General features: G+C 43.3%; 1 protein-coding gene across 9 annotated transcripts in view; it reads right to left on the bottom strand.

The window, feature by feature from the left end:
* The window catches only part of dock10 (dedicator of cytokinesis 10), a gene marked incomplete at its 5' end in the record, with an annotated part of 56,744 nt that overhangs the window by 10,306 nt on the left and 27,187 nt on the right, over window positions 1-19,251 (bottom strand). For 8 of the 9 annotated variants that reach the window (XM_079272469.1, XM_079272474.1, XM_079272467.1 and 5 more), the window contains 35 exons: window positions 683-730; window positions 1,182-1,248; window positions 1,475-1,589; window positions 1,945-2,066; window positions 2,175-2,292; window positions 3,021-3,137; window positions 3,706-3,884; window positions 4,122-4,154; window positions 4,307-4,403; window positions 4,495-4,578; window positions 4,798-4,944; window positions 5,084-5,155; window positions 5,380-5,493; window positions 7,369-7,438; window positions 7,693-7,811; window positions 8,016-8,108; window positions 9,852-9,935; window positions 10,113-10,234; window positions 10,362-10,485; window positions 10,658-10,750; window positions 10,884-10,949; window positions 11,095-11,282; window positions 11,415-11,494; window positions 11,575-11,697; window positions 11,802-11,884; window positions 12,400-12,522; window positions 12,625-12,873; window positions 13,023-13,181; window positions 13,371-13,454; window positions 13,879-13,967; window positions 14,848-15,034; window positions 15,916-16,050; window positions 16,395-16,526; window positions 16,831-16,903; window positions 18,841-18,923. In XM_079272469.1, coding sequence (XP_079128595.1) covers window positions 683-730; window positions 1,182-1,248; window positions 1,475-1,589; window positions 1,945-2,066; window positions 2,175-2,292; window positions 3,021-3,137; window positions 3,706-3,884; window positions 4,122-4,154; window positions 4,307-4,403; window positions 4,495-4,578; window positions 4,798-4,944; window positions 5,084-5,155; window positions 5,380-5,493; window positions 7,369-7,438; window positions 7,693-7,811; window positions 8,016-8,108; window positions 9,852-9,935; window positions 10,113-10,234; window positions 10,362-10,485; window positions 10,658-10,750; window positions 10,884-10,949; window positions 11,095-11,282; window positions 11,415-11,494; window positions 11,575-11,697; window positions 11,802-11,884; window positions 12,400-12,522; window positions 12,625-12,873; window positions 13,023-13,181; window positions 13,371-13,454; window positions 13,879-13,967; window positions 14,848-15,034; window positions 15,916-16,050; window positions 16,395-16,526; window positions 16,831-16,903; window positions 18,841-18,923 — 3,872 coding nt within the window. The remainder of the gene's footprint in view (window positions 1-682; window positions 731-1,181; window positions 1,249-1,474; window positions 1,590-1,944; window positions 2,067-2,174; window positions 2,293-3,020; window positions 3,138-3,705; window positions 3,885-4,121; window positions 4,155-4,306; window positions 4,404-4,494; window positions 4,579-4,797; window positions 4,945-5,083; window positions 5,156-5,379; window positions 5,494-7,368; window positions 7,439-7,692; window positions 7,812-8,015; window positions 8,109-9,851; window positions 9,936-10,112; window positions 10,235-10,361; window positions 10,486-10,657; window positions 10,751-10,883; window positions 10,950-11,094; window positions 11,283-11,414; window positions 11,495-11,574; window positions 11,698-11,801; window positions 11,885-12,399; window positions 12,523-12,624; window positions 12,874-13,022; window positions 13,182-13,370; window positions 13,455-13,878; window positions 13,968-14,847; window positions 15,035-15,915; window positions 16,051-16,394; window positions 16,527-16,830; window positions 16,904-18,840; window positions 18,924-19,251) is intronic. The other variant, XM_079272468.1, reaches the window with a different exon arrangement.

The following is a 19,251-nucleotide window of genomic DNA, read 5'->3' as shown; positions in this document are numbered from 1 at the left end:
GAACTTCAATGGCTGCCCACGCTGACTCAGCCAGGCTTTAAAGAGCCAACAGAGACAGACACAGGTGTAAGGCTGTGAATCCCCCATGGCCTTGTATTAGAGGCGAATGTTAAGTAGCTCGCAGACCCAGACAGGCTCAACTGCTTCTGAGAGCACGAGCTAGGCTTCCAGCTGTCTTTAGTCTGTTAATGCCTCCACACACAGTAAAGCAGTGTGTTCTCCCAGCCTTTTGTTGGCTTACATCTCAGCATCTTATTGCTGAAAGGAAAAAGAGAGCTAATTTAATTAGCTGGGAGGAACCAGAAGATGGAAGAGTCTAGCTGTGCCAATGGCTCAGCTCCAGTAAGAGAGCACGCACACACACTCAACCCCATCCTGTGCTTGCCAACTACTACAGCACAATATCCAGCAGTGCTTTTCTCTCAACAGCAAGATCCAGGAGTTCCCCCTCCCCCTCTCTTCCCCATTTTACCTCTTGAAGCACATCCCTGAGCGTGCACACGCATACAGAACACATATGAGAATTTCTGCCTGACTGTGTCTGATTCATTTATTTGTGTGTGTTTGCATACGTGTCTGTGTGTCAAGCTGTTTTCCACATATGCAACATTATAATAAATGCATGTGAACGAGACCTGGTCCACCCCTTGGTCAGAGAAAGCAGTCAGAAGCACACACTCACCTGGCTATGTGGCGTTTTCCGAGGAACCTGAAGTGCTGAAGACACAGCCTGAAGAAAGAGAAAATGCAGAAACATCTTGGTTGACGGTTTGCTCGTTTGTATGTGTTTTGTATTAAGAACACAATTAACTGCACTGTTCAGTGGAGAGGGAGCTCTCATTGGAAATACAGTCTCTCTCTCTCTCTCTCTCTCTCTCTCTCTCTCTCTCTCTCTCTCTCTCTCTCTCTCTCTCTCTCTCTCTCTCTCTCTCTCTCTCTCTCTCTCTCTCTCTCTCTCTCTCTCTCTCTCTCTCTCTCTCTCTCTCTCTCTCTCTCTCTCTCTGGGTCATTACTTTCATCTGTTTCCTTCTGGCTAGATTCTTCCCCTTTCTTCTCATATCAGTCTCCTGTCCCCATCCCTGTCTGTCTCAATGTTCTTTTCTCTTTCTGTGCTCAGTATCACTCGTCAGCCTAAAATGAGCTGTGGTAATACTCTGCAATGAAAAGAGAAGAGCACTTACTCCAGGATGTTAAAGAAGTCTGATATCTCCTGGTGAATGGCCCGGTGCCAGTAGGACACCAGCACATCTGGAAACAGGAAGCAAATACATCATGTCACATAGCAAGGCAGATGTCCAGAGGGCCAGCCAAATGTCAAAGAACATTTTTGTAGGGTTAGTATTTTCCTAAAAGGTATTGGATCTGATAAAGTACGATAGAAAGTATAATAACCCATTTTTAGCATTTACAAAACACAATTCGACAAGGCTCTGGGTAAATCATATGATCATGTTCGTAAGATGTCACTTCTTACCCTCAGATATAGTTTTCATGATGTGCAAAAAGCACATGAGGAGACTGCGGGTCTCTGCCTGGTCCAGCTTGTCACAGCGAGAACCGTAGCCTATGAGGGACTGTGGCCGTGCAAACTAAGGAGAAACGTCCAGACAGAAATACAGTCAGAGACATACTGTTAGTATTGAGCTACCATTGTGGACACTGAGGTCATGTCCTCAATATTCTGCATCTTTAACACATGAATAAAGGGTTCAGCAATTCCCTGACAGAATCGTATTCCAGGAAATGTGGAGAGGGTTATATGACTTTCTATGAATGACTCACAGTGAAGTGAGTTGCACCGTATATACTGTATATATGTATGAAACACATACAGTACATGTGTCTGAACGATCTCAGTTCTTGCTGCTCCTCTCTGAGAGTCAGAAGCAAAGAACCATATGGGGACGTGTCATAAAACAGTGATGGCTGTTTAACTTTTCTCACCTTCTCACATCCGTCCATCTTCTCACTGTTCCTGTCATTGTTGCTAGGGTTGGAGTCCACGCTGATCAGAGAACCTCGAGAGTCCGCATGGATACCCGTGGCAACTGCCAAGGATGAGAAGGCTGGTAGGGGGGAGGGGTGTCAGCATCAATGTCCTCATTCACAGCTTTTTATATATAGACACTGGAAATGGATAGACAGCTACATACACGCACGTCACGCACTCTCACCTGTGATGGAGTTTAGTACTTCTTTGGAAAAGGAAGCATCTACGGAGTTGCAGTGGCGAGTAACAGGAATCACTCCTCCCGCCACTCCGCCTCCGACACTGAGGTCGTCTCGAGAGCCCTGGTGAGGGTGCAGACAGGGGAGAGTCTTATTATTTTATAATTCAGGCTGTTGTTATATGCTATATTAGTTATGACAGCAATGTTATTGACAAGCTGCCAAGATTTCAGGCTCAACTTTACAACACCAGCATCCATGAAGGCAAACAACACAAGTCTCCTGCAGTTTTATCATAACAATTGAACTGGAATCACAAATTATTAAGATTTTACTTATTTAACAATGAAAGTAAAAATTCAAAGTTTTATAATGATTAACCATTGCATTGCTGTTCTTCCAGCTCAACTTGCAGGATGATTCATAAACAGTACAGTACTCATCAGCACACAAACCTTTGTTTAATGTGTGGTGGAAATCAAATAGAAGAGGACAGACAGAGACCGAAAGACAACATGTACAAGACTGTACAGTTTAGGCAGTATTCCTGTAGTCACTGCAAACCTACAACATCTAAGGAGGAGAGCGTGTGCTGCAACGAATGATACAAGAATATGTCCAGCTGATGAAGTAAAGCATGCTGGTGTCACGTTGTGTTCAGATTACTCTACATTCCTGAAATCACTGTAATTCAGTAGGTAACATGTCGTCATAAGCAATAAGAATGAGAGCCCAAACTTTGAATATCAGACCAACGTTATGTACCTTCAAACACTGCAGAAATGTATGATACAGTCAATCAGTGCAGTACGCAGGGAGTCAATTATTTCATCTTTCATCTTGACTCTTACCTGGTCACTAGAAGTGAAGTAGATGGGGAAGAGGTCCCTGAGGAAGAATCGAGGCATGTTGTCCAGGATCAGGCCATACAGCGGCAGGTAGAGGGATGCAATCCTTGCCTGCTTCTCCTGGAAGCGCAGCCAATGAAAGGGGGGGGGGGGGGGGGGGGGGGTATCGCATTTAAAAGATTTGTGCATATTCTTCATCCAGTGGCATCATCTTGTTATACCCCATCAAATCAACATGCTGTTTGATTTGTAAAGCCAGTATTGATACCTTTAATACGTTTGCAAATCCTCTTACACTCGCAATACAAATCTCCAGGCTTTTGGTAGTCCATAGAACATTTCAGTCTTCACATTTACATCATATTTAATATCTCCTGCCAAGAAAATGCTGTGGCCTTTTAACGAAGTCCCTATAATTTGGCACACATTTGGTTTTGACTGTCTTTACTACAGCCCTGCAGTTGTGTTGTAGTTGGCGGTGTTTGGTTCTGTTTAACAGAGGGCAGATTACTGACTCCATCTGATTTGGACACTTCCCAGCATTCATTAAGCAGCTGCTACGAACAATCACATGTCAGTGTGTACGTGTGTTGTGCGTGAGTCACATAGGAAGAATTTCTACTCTGAGCTCATGACTCAGTGTTCATGCCTCTTAGTTTCCTCCCATGTAAACATGAGCTCTGGCTACCTTGGTGGCATAGCGTGCATCCAGAGAGTGTTTGGCCATGAGAGTCTTCAGGGTGGCCAAGGCTAGGTGTCTCAGGTCCTGCTCGTCCTGGAGAGCCAGCCCCAGCTCCCGCAGCAACAGGCCAGTCAGGAAGTGCTTCCTGCAGAACTCTCCGGTCAGGTTGTACTCGGGCACGGACACTGAGGAGAGACAGCATAAAAGATTCACATTTTAAATTAACTGAGCTGCACGGGATTTAAATAACGCCTGTGCCAATATTTGCTTTCCATCAGGGAGTTAATTAATCCGTTTCTAAATCAAAGAAAATCTGGTTACTGTGAGCAAATAATGTGACAAGCCAATTTTCCATGAATCTCATTCGCATCGTACCACTGTAGCACACGCAACATTACGAAGGAATGAGTGAACATATTTACCATGAGTACTTTGTGGCTCTGGAGATGTATGGTCTGACATGGACAAATAGATAGAAATGACAGTACGAGAAAGAGAGAAAGACAGATTGTTAATAGACAAATGAGAGTGAGAGCTACTGGATGTATGATAGTTACCACATTAACACCGGGGCCACTGAACCACAGGGTACAACACAAGCTCTTACCTGTGATGCGAGCGGAGGGCAACGGCAGGCTGAGAGGAATGTAGTGCTCGTGGTTACACACCTCTCTCAGAAATTCAAATTTCCGCTCACACAAGGCCTGTCAGACAAGAAAAGCACATGAATGTGTTGTGTATACGTGTCTAGTTGCCGTTTCCCAGAATTGAATTCCAATGAAGTTGTTTTTTTACCTTGCTGTCAGTAGCAGTGATCATGTTAATGTAGTTGCTAATCAGCTTGAATGTGAAGCCTCGGTCCATGAGGGTAAAGCAACGCTACGAAGACACAGACATCAGCTGATAAGACCATTGAACACGGATGGTTGAATCACTAGGTAACAATTGTAAATGGAAACAATCTTCATTTGCAGTCTGTTCATACGGTTTGTATTGAGCATCATAAAGTATGCACAGTTTGTTCACATGTACTCACACCGGGTCTTTTTTTTAAACATTATAATTTGAATCTACGAGACAACACATTTTTGCTCCCACCTTGACAAAAGCTGCCACAGCTAAGTTGGCACTGCGAGTCTCTTCTGGCAGCTCTTTGTTTTTCCAGAAGATGTGTTCGGACACCGTCTCCACCAGGGTCTCCACGCGGCTCAGGTAGGACGAGGGGAAACGCTGGGGCCTCGGAAGCTGTAGGAGCGCAGAGTCAGCGTCGCATAATCACGCACCGTGTCCAAGGACAGATTATACAAATGCAAAGGAACTGCACTGAACCAATAAGTAACAATGAGGGACTCCCAAGGGCCAAACGTAGAGAATGCCACCTTACCTTCACCTTGTCACAGTCGAGCAAATGTTGGGCCATGGATTTGACAATCAGCTCAAGGAAGAACCAGGAGAACTGAAACCAGAAGAAGTCAAAGCAAGGTCAGTCTTGCTCCAATATTTTCCGTCCAATCAGCTCCAGCATGAAAACGGGGGAGGCACACATGATTTACTTTGAGAGTTTTGCACTGATTTACTTTCCTCTAGGACCTTAGAGGCATACACAACAGTTTCCATCATTTAAAATAAAGACTTCCAAACTAAATAAACTGATGAGTAGGTATGAGGAGAGAGACAAACCTTCAGGACATTCTTGACTGCTGTCTGCTCATTGCTCTTCAGGTCAAAAGTCATTCCCTTAGCCAGCTCCTCGTGAACTGTCCTGAAGCCGTGGGCCTCTGACCTGAACACATACTACACACAAGGAGAAGGGGAAATGAGTCAGCCAAAAGGTGCTTGACAACAACTCTTTTCATAATCGATTAATCTGTTTTTAAATCATTGTTTTCCTTTACTGGGAAGCAAAAGTGGAGCGATAACAGTGAATGAGGGGAGAGAGAGGAAGGGAACAAAGATCCAGACCCAGATTCCATGGTGCTGTTGCAGTTAATGGTCCTAACTAGCTGCAATGATTCGTCGATTATTGATCGGTCGATTGGAAGAAATATAATTTATAGACGTTAAAGTCACTTTTCAAGCAAACCCCCCAAAAATTCTTGGTTCTCAAATTAGAGAATTTGCTCTTTTTCTATGTCTTACATTACAGTAAAATGTGGTTTTGGATTGTCTGTTTCGATATTTAATGGCATCCTGTAAAATAATGTGATTGATATTTTTGTTTTGACGTTTTTGGACATTACATAGATCAGAGGATTAATTGATATATTGAGCATTCAGTCAGTATTCAGCAGATGAGATAGTTGCAGCTCTAGTCCTAACCCCAAGGCCACCAGGGTGCTGATCATTTTCTTGATTCGTCAATCATTGGTCTATAAAAAGTAAAAATAAAATATGAACAGTGAAAAGTGTGACACAATTTCCTCCAGCCCAAGGTGACTTCTAAAAATGTCTTGTTGTGCAACCAACAAACCATTACCCACATATATTCATTATATGATTATATAAAACAGGTAAATGCAGCAAATTCTCACAATTGGGAAGCTGGAACGTTTGGGCATTTCTTCTAGAAAAAATTACCTCAACAAATAACCGATTATCAAAATACTTGCTGATTCATTTTCTATTCATCGGCTTATCAATTAATACATTCATTGTTTCGGCTCTAATGTGGACTAATACACACATTCACAAATACTGTAGATGCACGAGGACAAAGAGACTTACAGCGTACAGCAACCTGAAATAAGGCAAATGAAATATTTTCCATTTGGCTGATTGCATGAAAAACACATCTACGGTTTGATTCACACAATGTTCCTGCACACTATTCAATTCATGCGACAGTGAATTGAACCCCCTCTCTTTCCTCTCCCTCTCATTGAACACACACGTATTCTCACACACACGCACACACACACACACACACACACTCACACACACACACACACACACACACACACACACACACACACACACACACACACACACTCACTCACTCACTCAGTAGTTTAAATTGGGCACCACTACCACTGAACATCATGCCAATCTGTTACTATGGCAACCCCGGTTCCATTAGCCGTGCTAGTCATCTCCTCTCCCCCCCCCCCCACCATTCGTCTTTGCCACTGCCTCTTCAAGCGCAGCAGTTTTCCTTCTCTGTGGCCAGCATGAAGCAGGTCTCGTGGTTTCTCCTGCTCTCTTCTCTAATTATCTTTCTGATTTCCCCCTCAAACAAACACGCCTTGTGTTTCTGATTGAGCGGGCTGAATGTCCTCAGTTTGCCTCCTACTCAATCAGCCTCTCTTCGACTTCTTCATCTCTCCCTACTTCTCTGTTTGCACAGTTTTCTGGGCATGCGGCCCTGGCCACCCTCCTGCTGGCCCAACACACACACAAACACACACGCACACACACGCACACACACACACACACACACACACACACACACACACACACACACACACACACACACACACACACACACACACACACACACACACACACACACATAAAGCCTCAGAAATTAAAGAGTCAGTGCAGAGATTCCAGTCCACAACAGCCTTCATAATTATCATACGACCATCCTGACGACACACATACCAACACACTCCACTGCTACTAGCACAGCACACACACCGTGGTATTGTTGGTATATATACGCTATTATACCTTGATATAGGAGTGCAGGTAGTGATCCAGGTTTTCTTCATGGCACTTTGCAACAATGTGGACCAGCACTCTGCAGACACAGGTCAACAAAGCGTTTTATTTATTACAGCCTTTATCATCAATCAGTCACCAACACTGACACGTTTTCTCCTCGTTTCTTTTCAATAGCAGATCTCGTTTATAAAACGAAAAAAATGGGGTCTGGTGTTTTTAAACAGGAATTTTAAACACATCTGTTCCCTCACGGTGTGCTTTAACACGACCACTGAGCCCCCACCCTGATGCGAGTCCAGCTGTTATGGATGTTGTAGTACCACAGCCTACCTGGTGGTGGCAGTAGTGACATCGTCGTTGTCATTCTGAGTCAGAACCTTAAACAGCTGGTTGAAGAGCACTGGCAGAAATCGGATGATCACTGGGATCCTTTCCATACTGAGAAGACCCTGTGGGACGGTGGAACAAAGAGCGTAGGAGGAGAAGTGTGGAAATAAATAAGAAACATAAACCATAAAAAGGGCAAAAAAAAAAAGCATGTTTGGCAGTGTTTCACTGATTAGGCATGTAGCAGCGTTCAGTCGTCAAGGTTTTGGTTTTCGTTTCAGTCACAAAAAATAAAAATGGAGGGGAACTAGGGCCTTTTCTCTGACCTTTAAGCAGTTGAGGAAGTTGGAGGTCGGAGGTAGCGAGAGGTCCAGCTCTCTCGTCTGGCACTGCTGGAAGAATCGGTTCAGGTGGGGGTCCTGGCACAGAGGGAGGAAACCATGAATATCAGCAGTAAGCATCTGCACTAATACTTAATGGACTGGTTCCTTTTTTAAGAAACAGTTAACTCTAAAGTTTGAACTTCACCACCTCACTATGTCAGTCATTTTTTATTTCATTCTCTCAGCATTATTACAAACAATTTAAGTACTTTTAATGGTTTCAAATAGCACATCAAATAAGTTCACTGTGATATTTCACTAGTTCATAGTTCATAAACTAAAATTAATTGCATTTGCAAGTGAAACCAAGACATAGATTCTACCTGGACCAAAGGCCAATTTTTGATAAATTCATGAGAATAAATAAAAGGCCTAATCTGCAAGGAGCGTTGTTTTTTCAGTCGCTGCAATAGACCAGCGCAGCTAATCCAGTTAGCACGGATACAGCTTCACTCAACTGAGCCGATCGAATCGATTGTGTACCGTGCGTAGACAGTTCGCTCGAGAGAACAGCAGCATTAGAGTGACGTAAGAGAGAGCCGGCGGCATGGAGAGATGACTCTGCCACTTTCTGGCTACAGATCCTGTATGAGACGCTTTTTGGTCCAATCAAAGTAGCACTACACACCGTGACCAATGCTTGGATTGACTTACAGCTGTCAGTCAGCTTTCTCCGCTATGACCATTATTAACACCAAGTACAGTTTCCAGGCTCACCAATGAGCAACATGTGCATGAGAATGATGATACTAACTCCATTCAAGCCAAGAGTCAAACTATTGGCAGAGAAGTCACAGGCTCATCTCTCTTTCAAGGAAAAGAAATGTAAAATGAAAAAGATAAAAGGGGCTAATCCATGCTCTGTTTGCACTCTTTCCTTTTTCTAAAAGAGACACTGCTAAATGACTGTAATGTAATGTTATGTAATATTCAGAAGATTGTGTGCTTTTTACTTGAAATGTGGGCCTAATTTTCAGACTAATTAAATTGATGGTAAAGATAGCTATTTGTTTTCCATATAAGTTCAATGTGCCTGCATGTTAAAAGTATCCGACTTTGAAAGTTGATAATAAATGATATGAATGAATGAATCATATGAAAATATATGGAAAAGTACATTGCGGATTTTATTTGATAGATGCAAGGCAAGGCAAGTTTATTTGTATAGCACATTTCAACAACAAGGTAATTCAAAGTGCTTCACATAAAACCATTAAAAGCATCAAAACATAAGGCAAAAGAAAAGGAGATTTAAAAACAATTAAGAACATTCATTAAAACATTAAAAAACAGTGCAGGCTAAAGGGAGAGAAATTATGAGGTTCAGATTTTTAGTAACTTGACCTCTGGATACCCCTGACTTATACTATCCACTAATCCTCTAATTAGTTTTGTGAAATCTAATGTTAATGTTATGTCCATTTAGCCATTCCACACAAGCAGATCCCATTTATTTGAATTATTTTGGAGAAAGCTGAGATGGAAGAGCTAAGGAAAGGAAAACGGCCAATTATCTAATTTCAGGGTTAAATATTCCTTTGAGGCCTGACAGTGCATGTCCACATTCCAGCTCATTTTAACAAGGATGTTAAGGCTGAAACCGTCAATCCATTGATTTTCTATCCCACTTCTCCTGTTTAGGTTCATGCAGAATTGTCACCTATCCGAGCATTCACAGATCACACCTTGGACACATCGGCAGTCCATCACAGTATCAGTAAACGATGAACAACATAAAGAGAGCTGCAGAGACTGCAGAGACCCAGATGATGGTTTTACCTGAGTGTACACTGTGGAGACGACATTGGTGGACACTTTGAAGATCGCTTTTCCTCCATCAACCCATTTCAGATCTGCTCCATTCTGTGAAAGGAAGAAAGTGAGGATGCCACCAACCCATGTTCATTCTCTTTCAACACTCCATTTATCCACGAGCCTTCTTCACACAGAAATCAATGTTTTCATTATTCATCACAATTTCTAATATTCATACACCCTGTATCTATCCTCCTTCTCTTCCCTTTCCTTCCGGCCTCTCACCTTGGTGTTGCTTGGTTCCTTGATGGCCAGGTATCCAGGTGGCAGATTACAGGAGATAGGGACGCTGAACTCCTGGGATGACAGACGACCTTCTTTGAGGAGAGGCAGCCAAGAATACCCCACTAAAAAAAGGGCACACACCGGCAAAACACAAAGTACTGAATGGTGGACAAGACCAACCACACAAAAAAAACCCCGCTGTATCATAAGTTTCACTATATTATAGCTTCACATCTGCCGCCAACTCACCTGGTGTCTCCAGGGTTTCTTTCCTCTTAGCATTCGTCTTAGCGTTGATGTCACAGGTGACGTGGTAGAAGGAGAAAAGAAGGTGGTGCTTTTCATGGAGTTGAGTAGGAAGCTCAATCTTCACCTGGGGACACAAAGGCATGTACCGAGTTATATGATGGGCCTCCAGGGATGCTGCAGATTGGTGAGTTTTCTAGAAACACCAGTTTATGTTTTAAAGACTGCTGATGTCAAGCCGTCAATCCAATTCCAGGTTCCACTGATATTCTTGTGATGATTGTTCCCTACCCATTTACCTCATCATAGAAGTCTGGGTTCTGGGAGTGATGCAGGACTATGGAACAGGCTGCTGTGGTGAGGACTGGACCTCCCGGCTTGCCGTAGATGCACTGGAAAAATGGCAGTAACAGAAAAAGTCATGCTCCGCCAGTTTCCCATGATAGGCAGCATTTAAATGGAGAAAATGGAGTCGTATAAAAGCCAATAAATGTCACATCAGCATGTTTTTGGATCGCTTTCTACCTTTAAAGGTTTGGCAACTTCTTCGTCTGAGCTGCGGAACTCCACATAGACCGAAAGGTTACGAGCCTGGGAACAAAAGGACCATTGTAATTATAAAAAACTGTGAAAAATAAAAGCATCTGAAGTATGTAAAAAAACAAGAGGCACGCTGTTAGTGATTTTTGTATCTAAGGCTACTCTCAAATGATGCTGAAAAGCTACCACGCTATACCTTGGCGAAGCTCTTCTGGCTGTCATATTTGAGGTGTTTAGGATAGACGTAGATGTGGTTTCTGTAGACGCGGTGAGGCTGCGTGAACTTGGTGGTGTCCTGGACAAACTCCTCCACCTCCACAGTAGGCTGGTGTTTGCTCAGCTCCTCAAAGGGCTTCACCGGTACACAGGAGGATGTCACGCAGTCTGAAAGCACAGAAAAGACAGAGTTTGAAACATCTGGCAGAGTAGAGAAGTAGAAGGGGACAGAAAGGCAGCAGAATGGGAACATAAATGAACACAGACAGAGTGTAGGTATTGCCTAAAAAGCGGACATACTAGGATGCTCCAATGGAACGTGGTCCACTGCGATTTCCAGCGCCCCAGGAATCGTCTGCAGTTTGCTGGTCTTCTCAGCCCTGCACAAACAAAGGTGAGAGTTAAATGTCAGAAGAACTGTTTATCTTGCCTTGGAGGAGTGACATAGAGTGTGCCTTACCTCCTGTACTCAGACACCAGCTTAATCAAGTCGTCTGTGGAAATCTTGTTGCTCTCCTGTTTGAAGAGAGGCGAGAATCGAGACTCTCTGTCCAGTGCCCCGTGGTTGTCCTTAAACACTGACCTGTAATAGACAGACAGAGACATGCCGATTTTGGTTCACGATTAGATCCTGTGGAGAGAACATGGTGAATACATTTAAAAATGTTTAGACAGCTGAGCACTGACCTGACGGACCAGGCAAATGGCATACGGTACTTCCCCAGTTTACTGCAGAACTGTTTGTTGGATTTCAATATCTTCTGAACAGTCTGTACGAGACATAAGCACAGAAAGAAGGGCAGAGGGAAATGTTAGCAAGACACCACAGAGGATAGTTTTAAATACAATGAGATGGGACCAGCCCTAAATTCTAGTTGACCTAGAGACAGAGGTTGTCTGATACGGGCAGCAGGTTGAATGTCTGGTGATTCACTTAGCCATTTAAACAAGGACCACATGGAGCACAACCAGCGGGGAAGCCAGGAAATGTCTTGGATAGGATGTCGGAAAAACCTCATTTCTAAACTATCCGACCGGACTGGCATTCAGTGAGGAAGATAAACTCTGGCCTTACAGGAAAACCATTTTGTAAATGTCATGCATTAAACTCAGAGTGCATTAAAGCCATTTATGCCCGAACAGCATGTTTCATGAGCCATTTTTGCCAGCGTGCTTGAAGAGATCAGACGATATAAAAGGTTTCAGCTCTGTATTGTTGGTGTCAATGATGTCAAATATTGATGCAAAGTGAGAATGACCATGAACAAACAAATGACTGTCTGACCTTGCTTGAGTCTGTATTCTTGATATAAGGTTCTGCCCCACAAGCAATATTTCCCATCAGCACCTTTTCCACTCTTGCCACCATCACGATGTCTGTGTGGGGGTTGGTGACTGAGAAGATGGCCTACATGGAGAGCATTGGAGGGGCATATTAGACTCATCCGCAAGTTAAATGCATTTTTCTTTGACATCTATAAAACATAGTGCAGCAGTAACATCCTAGTACCTGTTTGGGAAAGGATAGCCAGTGCTCCAGGTCCAAGCTGAGGCAGCAGTCTTCTGGCTTCTTCTCGTCAGGAGAGCACAGGCCATTTTCCTGACCTTCGACCCCCGTCGCAGGACCACCTGTCCCGTTACAGCAGCTTCCGAGCATCTGACGCACGGCCTCATGGTTGAGGTCTATGTGGAAGTCTGCGGACACCTTTCTCCCTTCTCGCACATCCAGCAGAGCCAGCGACACGAAGAAGGGTTCAATCTAGTGGAGCAGATTCAGCTCATTCATATCTTCACCCAGCAAAATAGCCCCTTTGACACGCTTTACCATATATTTCATTGAGACATATGAATGCAAAGGTCAGTTTTGAAGCATTGAAAGTGTAAAAAGCACATCTTTCCAATCCTCACATTCGTGACTGGTCCAGTTTCACTCTCGTTGATGCAGCCCTGTAACATGAGGTTGAGTGATTTGCAGGTTATCATAAACCTTCTGCCCAGCTTCTCCTCAAACGGACGCACTGCTGCGTTCTCCACTGATGAATGTTCGGTCCGCGGGCTCCTCAGAACCTGTGGTTGGTTAAATACAGTTTCATTGAGAAGAAATAAAACCAACAATCTCATGAGATCTGGTTCAAAACAGATTCAAGTCAGAAAATACAACAACGCATGATGTCAAAACACGATGTAAGTTGTGTTTAGTTAAAACACTGCATCAAATAGAAAAATACAAAGACAATGAAGACACTCGGTACATACTGGAGTGTCAGGGTCCAGCGAGAACAGATTCAACCTCTCTTCTCTCCTGGCAGAGCGAATTCCTTCATCCGTCTCAGAGATATACTTTTACGGAAGAGATGGCGATAAAGACAGAGAGAGGCAGTTAAAGAGCAACTTGATGCAAATAATAAATTGCTTATTATGACTTATAACGTCAGCAAAAACAGCAAGGGTGTTCTTGTGAACAAAGGCAGTTATGTTTACGTTCTGCCTTTTTCCTGACACATTGCCGAGTTTCTATGATCACCAACTGCTGATCAATGGAAAATATCAGGAATACGTATCGCTTGTGTGCATCGATGTGAATCCTGATCACAAAACATTGCTCCACAGCGCCACTAATGGTGAAAACCTCCAACGGGTACCTTTAAATAGACTGTTGTGCTTTGCATGCATGTACAGCTATCAGTAATAGCGGTAACTGCAAGTAGAAGCAGCAGAGGTACATTATCGTTTGAAAGAGAAGAGTTGACGGCTTATAGCCAACCTTAGCTAGCTCTGGATTGATGCCGTTCTCTGTCGTAGTATCTTCATTCTCCTGCAAACAGCAGTCATTCAACGACAGGTCAAACACATCTGGAGGGAGAACAAACACATTTAGGACTCCTGAGAGTGACTTCTGTTCATGAGTGATGACTGCCTCGATGGGAAAGTTGATCTAAGCAGTGCATTTTCCCCAAAAGGTTAGACGCCATATCATATTTACAAATAGGCAGCACACTAAATACACACCAACCGGAGTCAGCGGACATATATTCAGCCCAGAATAAAATATGACTCCATTTGTGGTATTTACGGGCAATAAGGCAGGCGGGCTTCTGCAGAAATATAACCTTCGTGTGCCTGGAGCAATTCTTCCCAATGGCCATGCCGAACAAAATGGCTCGCAGCCTGATTTAGAGGCACGCTAACAGACCACAGAGCCATGACGGCTGAGGCTATTACATCATGCCATCCCTTTTCACTGGGCCAAGTCTCAAAGCTCTGTCGGGGTGTGTTATGTTACAGGCCGTGGTCCCATGCCCAAGCTCTCACAGATCATTTTTAATGACAAGGTATGATGTATTTTACAAAGGTGGAGTCACTGGTTGGTGTCAGGCTTCATTTCCTGATGGTGATGTTGAGGATTGAGCCCTAACCTAGCTGAAATTCCCAATTACGTTCATGGCAAGATGGAGGATAGTATTTAGCTTGAGTAAGTCAGAGAGAGAGCAGAAGGTTACATTGTTGCTGACACAGAGTATAAAATCTTACTCTCTCTTTAGGGCACCATGATTTATACATGTGATGGAATTATGCTAAAATTTCCTGTCCTTAAATACCCCTTTCGCCACAAAATTACCATTTGTGCTTCCATCTACTTTACTCTTTCCAACTGTTTCTCAGTTCTCTCTCTCTCTCTACATCATAGATAGACTTTGTGTGTTCCTAAATACAAAAACAGAACCGGTCTCACCCTGCCGATGGTCGGTGAGGTCCAGACTCTTGCGGTCAGGAGCCGGACCGTCGTGGGGACTGATCTGTAAGATGCGAGTCAACGTGCTAATCCACTCCTCCATGTCCTGCTCGCTCTCCGCGGCCAGCACGAAGTACGTAACCTCGTTCATCTTCAGCTCAAAGGCATGTTTCCTTAGACGGTTATTCTGTAGGGGGGCGAATGGAAGGATGGATAGGATAATGTGGTTACACAACAAAACCAAAGCTCGGTTCTGTTTTTGGAAAACTTGACTCTTCATTCCACATGCAGTTTTTGAAGATCTATGCTGACTTATAAACTTAGCCTTGATGAGCTTAGTTTCTGGATCTCTAATGGATAATGAAACCTCTAAAAACATGTCACAAGGACATCATCATAAAAATAAAATGATGGTTTGGGACATCTGCCATCCAACAGTCCAACTGTAGCCTTTGATAGAGATGTGGATTTATTTGACAATAATAAAAAGGTAAAGACTGCCAACACATACATTTAAAGTTCAGAACAAAAACTAAATAAACCAATGACAAAATGAAAGCAATTACAATCATTTTAACCAAACATCTGTCTTTATACAGCATGCAGAGACCTAACAATGGCAACCATGAGGTGGTCAGTCACTGGGTCGGTGAAAAAAAGGTTAAATTCTCCCAAAACAAAACAATCCCTTCGAAGAAACACAGTTAGAACTTGACCTGGGCATGTAGTGTCCTTATGCCCTACATTATTGTGCTACAAGCCACATTTTACAGCGGTACACATCTTATAAGATAGTACTTGCACAGTTAAAGTAAATTGTCACTTCTTCTTACTTTTGTTAATGGAGGGATGGTCTGATGAAGGTCTTCGTGAACCCAGTAGATACAATATTTGATGCAATGGAATTAAATGTTTTAATCCTTTTCTTCTTTGCTGCTTTTTGCACCCAGCACATTCTTGTTTTGTGCAGTAGTTTCAGAGGGAAGGTATATTACTTTCAATATACAAGTGCATAAATCTATAATCCAGCTTCTGTTGTCTTACTAATACGAACGCTCTAAAACCCACCTGTACCACACCAGTGCACGAGTCAAGGAAGATGCAACCTTTTGGTTCCTTTGAGATCTTCTCGTCTTTGTAGAAGTTCATGATGTAGGAGTTATCTGTCAACTGGGTGAGCTGAAAATATCTCCTCTTGAATGACTGCACAGATGAAAAAAGATTAAAATACTGCATTGAGGACAAAGTCATCGGCAACTACAGCAATTATTTAAAAGTTTTCCCCAAAACACATGGGATTGTTCTTCCTTAAATCTTTGAGAACTCGTCCTTGAACTACAAACAGCAAAGTAGATGGTGATATACCCTCACATATATCTATATATGTCATCAAAAAGAGTCACATTTAAAGTTCAAACTAAGTTCACCACCCGTTAGGGCATTTCAGCTGAAAAAAAGGGGGAGGGGGGGAGGGGAGGGGAGGGGTAATCTGAGGTCAAAAGGCAATAAAAAGGCATGGAAAGAGAGAGCGTCGGACATTTCCTCACCCGAACAGTGATGCTATTGTTGACGGTGCTGTTGAAGTTCCCTTTGTAGAGCCAGCCTGACCGAAACACACCGATCCCTCCACCACCACCCCCCCCTCCTCCTCCTTTGGAAGAGGACAGGGAGGTCGTATCCTGTAAAACGCAAACACAGTCACAGTGATAGATACATTAACGTTCCATTCATCCCTCTGACACAGAGGAGCAGATGATCAATAGAGAGAGGGAGACTTTTCAAGACTCATGCTATCTTCGGATGGCCATTTGTCAGTCAAGTGATGTTCATCAACAATGTACCACTGAACTATAATGGGCTAACCACTCTCGCTAAGTATATTTTAACAGCTTCAACGCTGGGGTAAACTCATTTAAACAGGATGTCTCCGGATGGTAATGCATTCATTCTAAAAGCATTTGTCAGAAGATGGTCATTACTGACCTCATCCTTGTCAATGTCCTCATGGTCAATCTCAAAAGAATGGGATGGCAGCTTCTCTGCTTTGTACAGTTTCCTATAAAGGAATGGGGAAAGAAAAATGTGAAACTCTGATAATGGAATATAGTGATGGAAAGAGAAAACGATTCAGCAATCAAATTTGTCCACTCTATTTGAGTGGCGCAAATGAGCGTGGGGAGCTGACTCTGCTCCATCGTTGTCTGTCAGCAGTCGACAATAGGTAGTCCTCACTTGATCCCGCTCCACTGATCTCACAGGCTGACCTGTCTTTGTGTGCGAGTCATGGGATAAAATGCCTTTGTGTGTGTGCTGTGAGCCGGAGACAGCTAGGCAGCAGCCTGTGGAGGGTAACGCTGGAACCGCCCCCTTCTAAAAGTCACTGTCGTAAAATCTGTCTGAAAAAGATCTCTTAAGGCGACTATGTTTAGAAGGTTGCTGGTGATTCTGGCCTGCCCACTGACAGAGGAATGCTGATATTGGCCTCCACAGATGAGAAACGCTCCGATCGATCACAGTGGTGACAACACCACACATACAGTAGCTGTAGATCTCCATTGTTTCCTGGTGTATTTCACTTCAACATGAACGTATAACCCTTCAGTCTAAAGTTCATGGTTGGTTAGCTTGTCAGCCTTATAAACAAACAATGTTTGTGCTTGTATGCTAATTCCACAGCTGAGACAACTAAAGTTGGTATGATTGTGCTGTAACTTGTGTTTAGGCTGAATCTTACTTTATAGTTCAGCCTGGATGTCAGTTCAGAGGTCATGTGAACTGACTGAAAGAGTACAGTGCCAACCCAGGGGACACAAGGGGGACATTCCTGTGGTTGAGAGCAGTAACTGCCGGGCCACTCTGGGTCAGTCTCACTGGGTCCGACAAAACTCCAGTTGACTGAGTGACAGCCTGATTTAAATGAATGGCTGACGGACTGTTTGGGCATCTGACTGGAGGACTGACATTTAGAAAACGGATCGAGGGAGCACGAAGAGTTAACATGTGTTAACATGTGTTAGGGTGGAAGACTGAGGATTTTCCACCCTGACTTCTTTCTCACTCAACATCTGCCACCACCGGGTTCTTGTTAATGTCCTCCGACCTCAGTGTAACAAATTGCGGTTATCCTTGATGTTTGGGGCTACTTCTGGGTCTGGTTGTTCATAAATCAAGTCAGGAAGTCAAACAATTCTGAATTTTTAAACTTCCATATCATCATGAATTGAAAAATAAAGTATATACAAAAGCAACTGAACATGAGAGAATATGCTTCACGGCAGTTTATTAACACGATAACTCAGAGTTTTCGTACCAATATCGAAAAGTTACCTTTTCCATATCTTACGATGGGAATTACAACCCCGAACACAAGCCTGAACAGATTGTCTTTTGTGCAGACACATTTCAGAACCAAATATGTGTTGTGACCAAATAAGAAAGTTAAAGTTAAAGAAATGGTTCATGGACATTTTGGCACAAACACTTCTCTGCCTTCCTGCCGAGAGTTATATGAGAAGATTGATACCACTCTCAAATTTGAAGGCTAAACATGAAGCTACAAAGGAGACGTTGCTGCTGTAAAGAAGGGGAAACAGCTAGCCTCGCTAACTTCTTACATTGTTTGTTTAATCCCCACAAGAATCACAGTGTAAAATGGACAAGTTGGAGTTTACGGATTATTTTGAGCCGGATTATTTCTTTGACCAGGTGTAGCTACTTCCTGGTATCTCCACTGGACTCCAGAGAGTCACTGTGCCAGGTCAGGAAGTGTGTCTCGCACATATAACCCAGGCTAGCTGTTTCCCCCTGCTTCCAGTCTTTATGCTAAGCTAAGCTAACCATCTCCTGGATGTACCTTTATATGGAGCGTACATAAATGCGAATGATATCAATCTTCTCATCTCACTCTCCCGAAGAAAATGGTTACACATTGCTTTAAATCCCATAAAGCAGACACAGTTAAGAGGGCTACTGTGTAAACGCTGAGTGTATTACCTGGGCAGCAGGCGGTAGTCTCCAGCATAGTCGTCATACTTGAACTGGACCACATTCAGGTCCGAGTTGTAATACTTACAAGCCTGAAGGAGAGGAAGGAGATTAAGTTGAATATGATTAAATATTAACTTTCTAAAAATGATGGGCTCTCTGGGAGCCCAGGGGCAGCTGGAACGTCTGCAGACAATGAAGAAAGCTACACTACAGTGAAAGTACAGCCAGACACCAGCTCTCCTGAGGGCCTAGTTACTGATGTGCAGGCTGGGATTCATCATTACAGTATCTAAATTATTAAGAGGAACTGAATTAAGACTCTGTCCCCAAGGAATCTACAAATAAAGACATCGTTCCGTCTTTATGGATTTCTTGTCTGTACTCTCATAGGTTGCTCTCACTGTAAGTCATCTCTGT

The sequence above is a fragment of the Melanostigma gelatinosum genome (assembly GCF_949748355.1).
Source record: "Melanostigma gelatinosum genome assembly, chromosome: 7".
Taxonomy (NCBI): domain Eukaryota; kingdom Metazoa; phylum Chordata; class Actinopteri; order Perciformes; family Zoarcidae; genus Melanostigma; species Melanostigma gelatinosum.
This window is presented reverse-complemented; position numbering and strand designations above follow the sequence as displayed.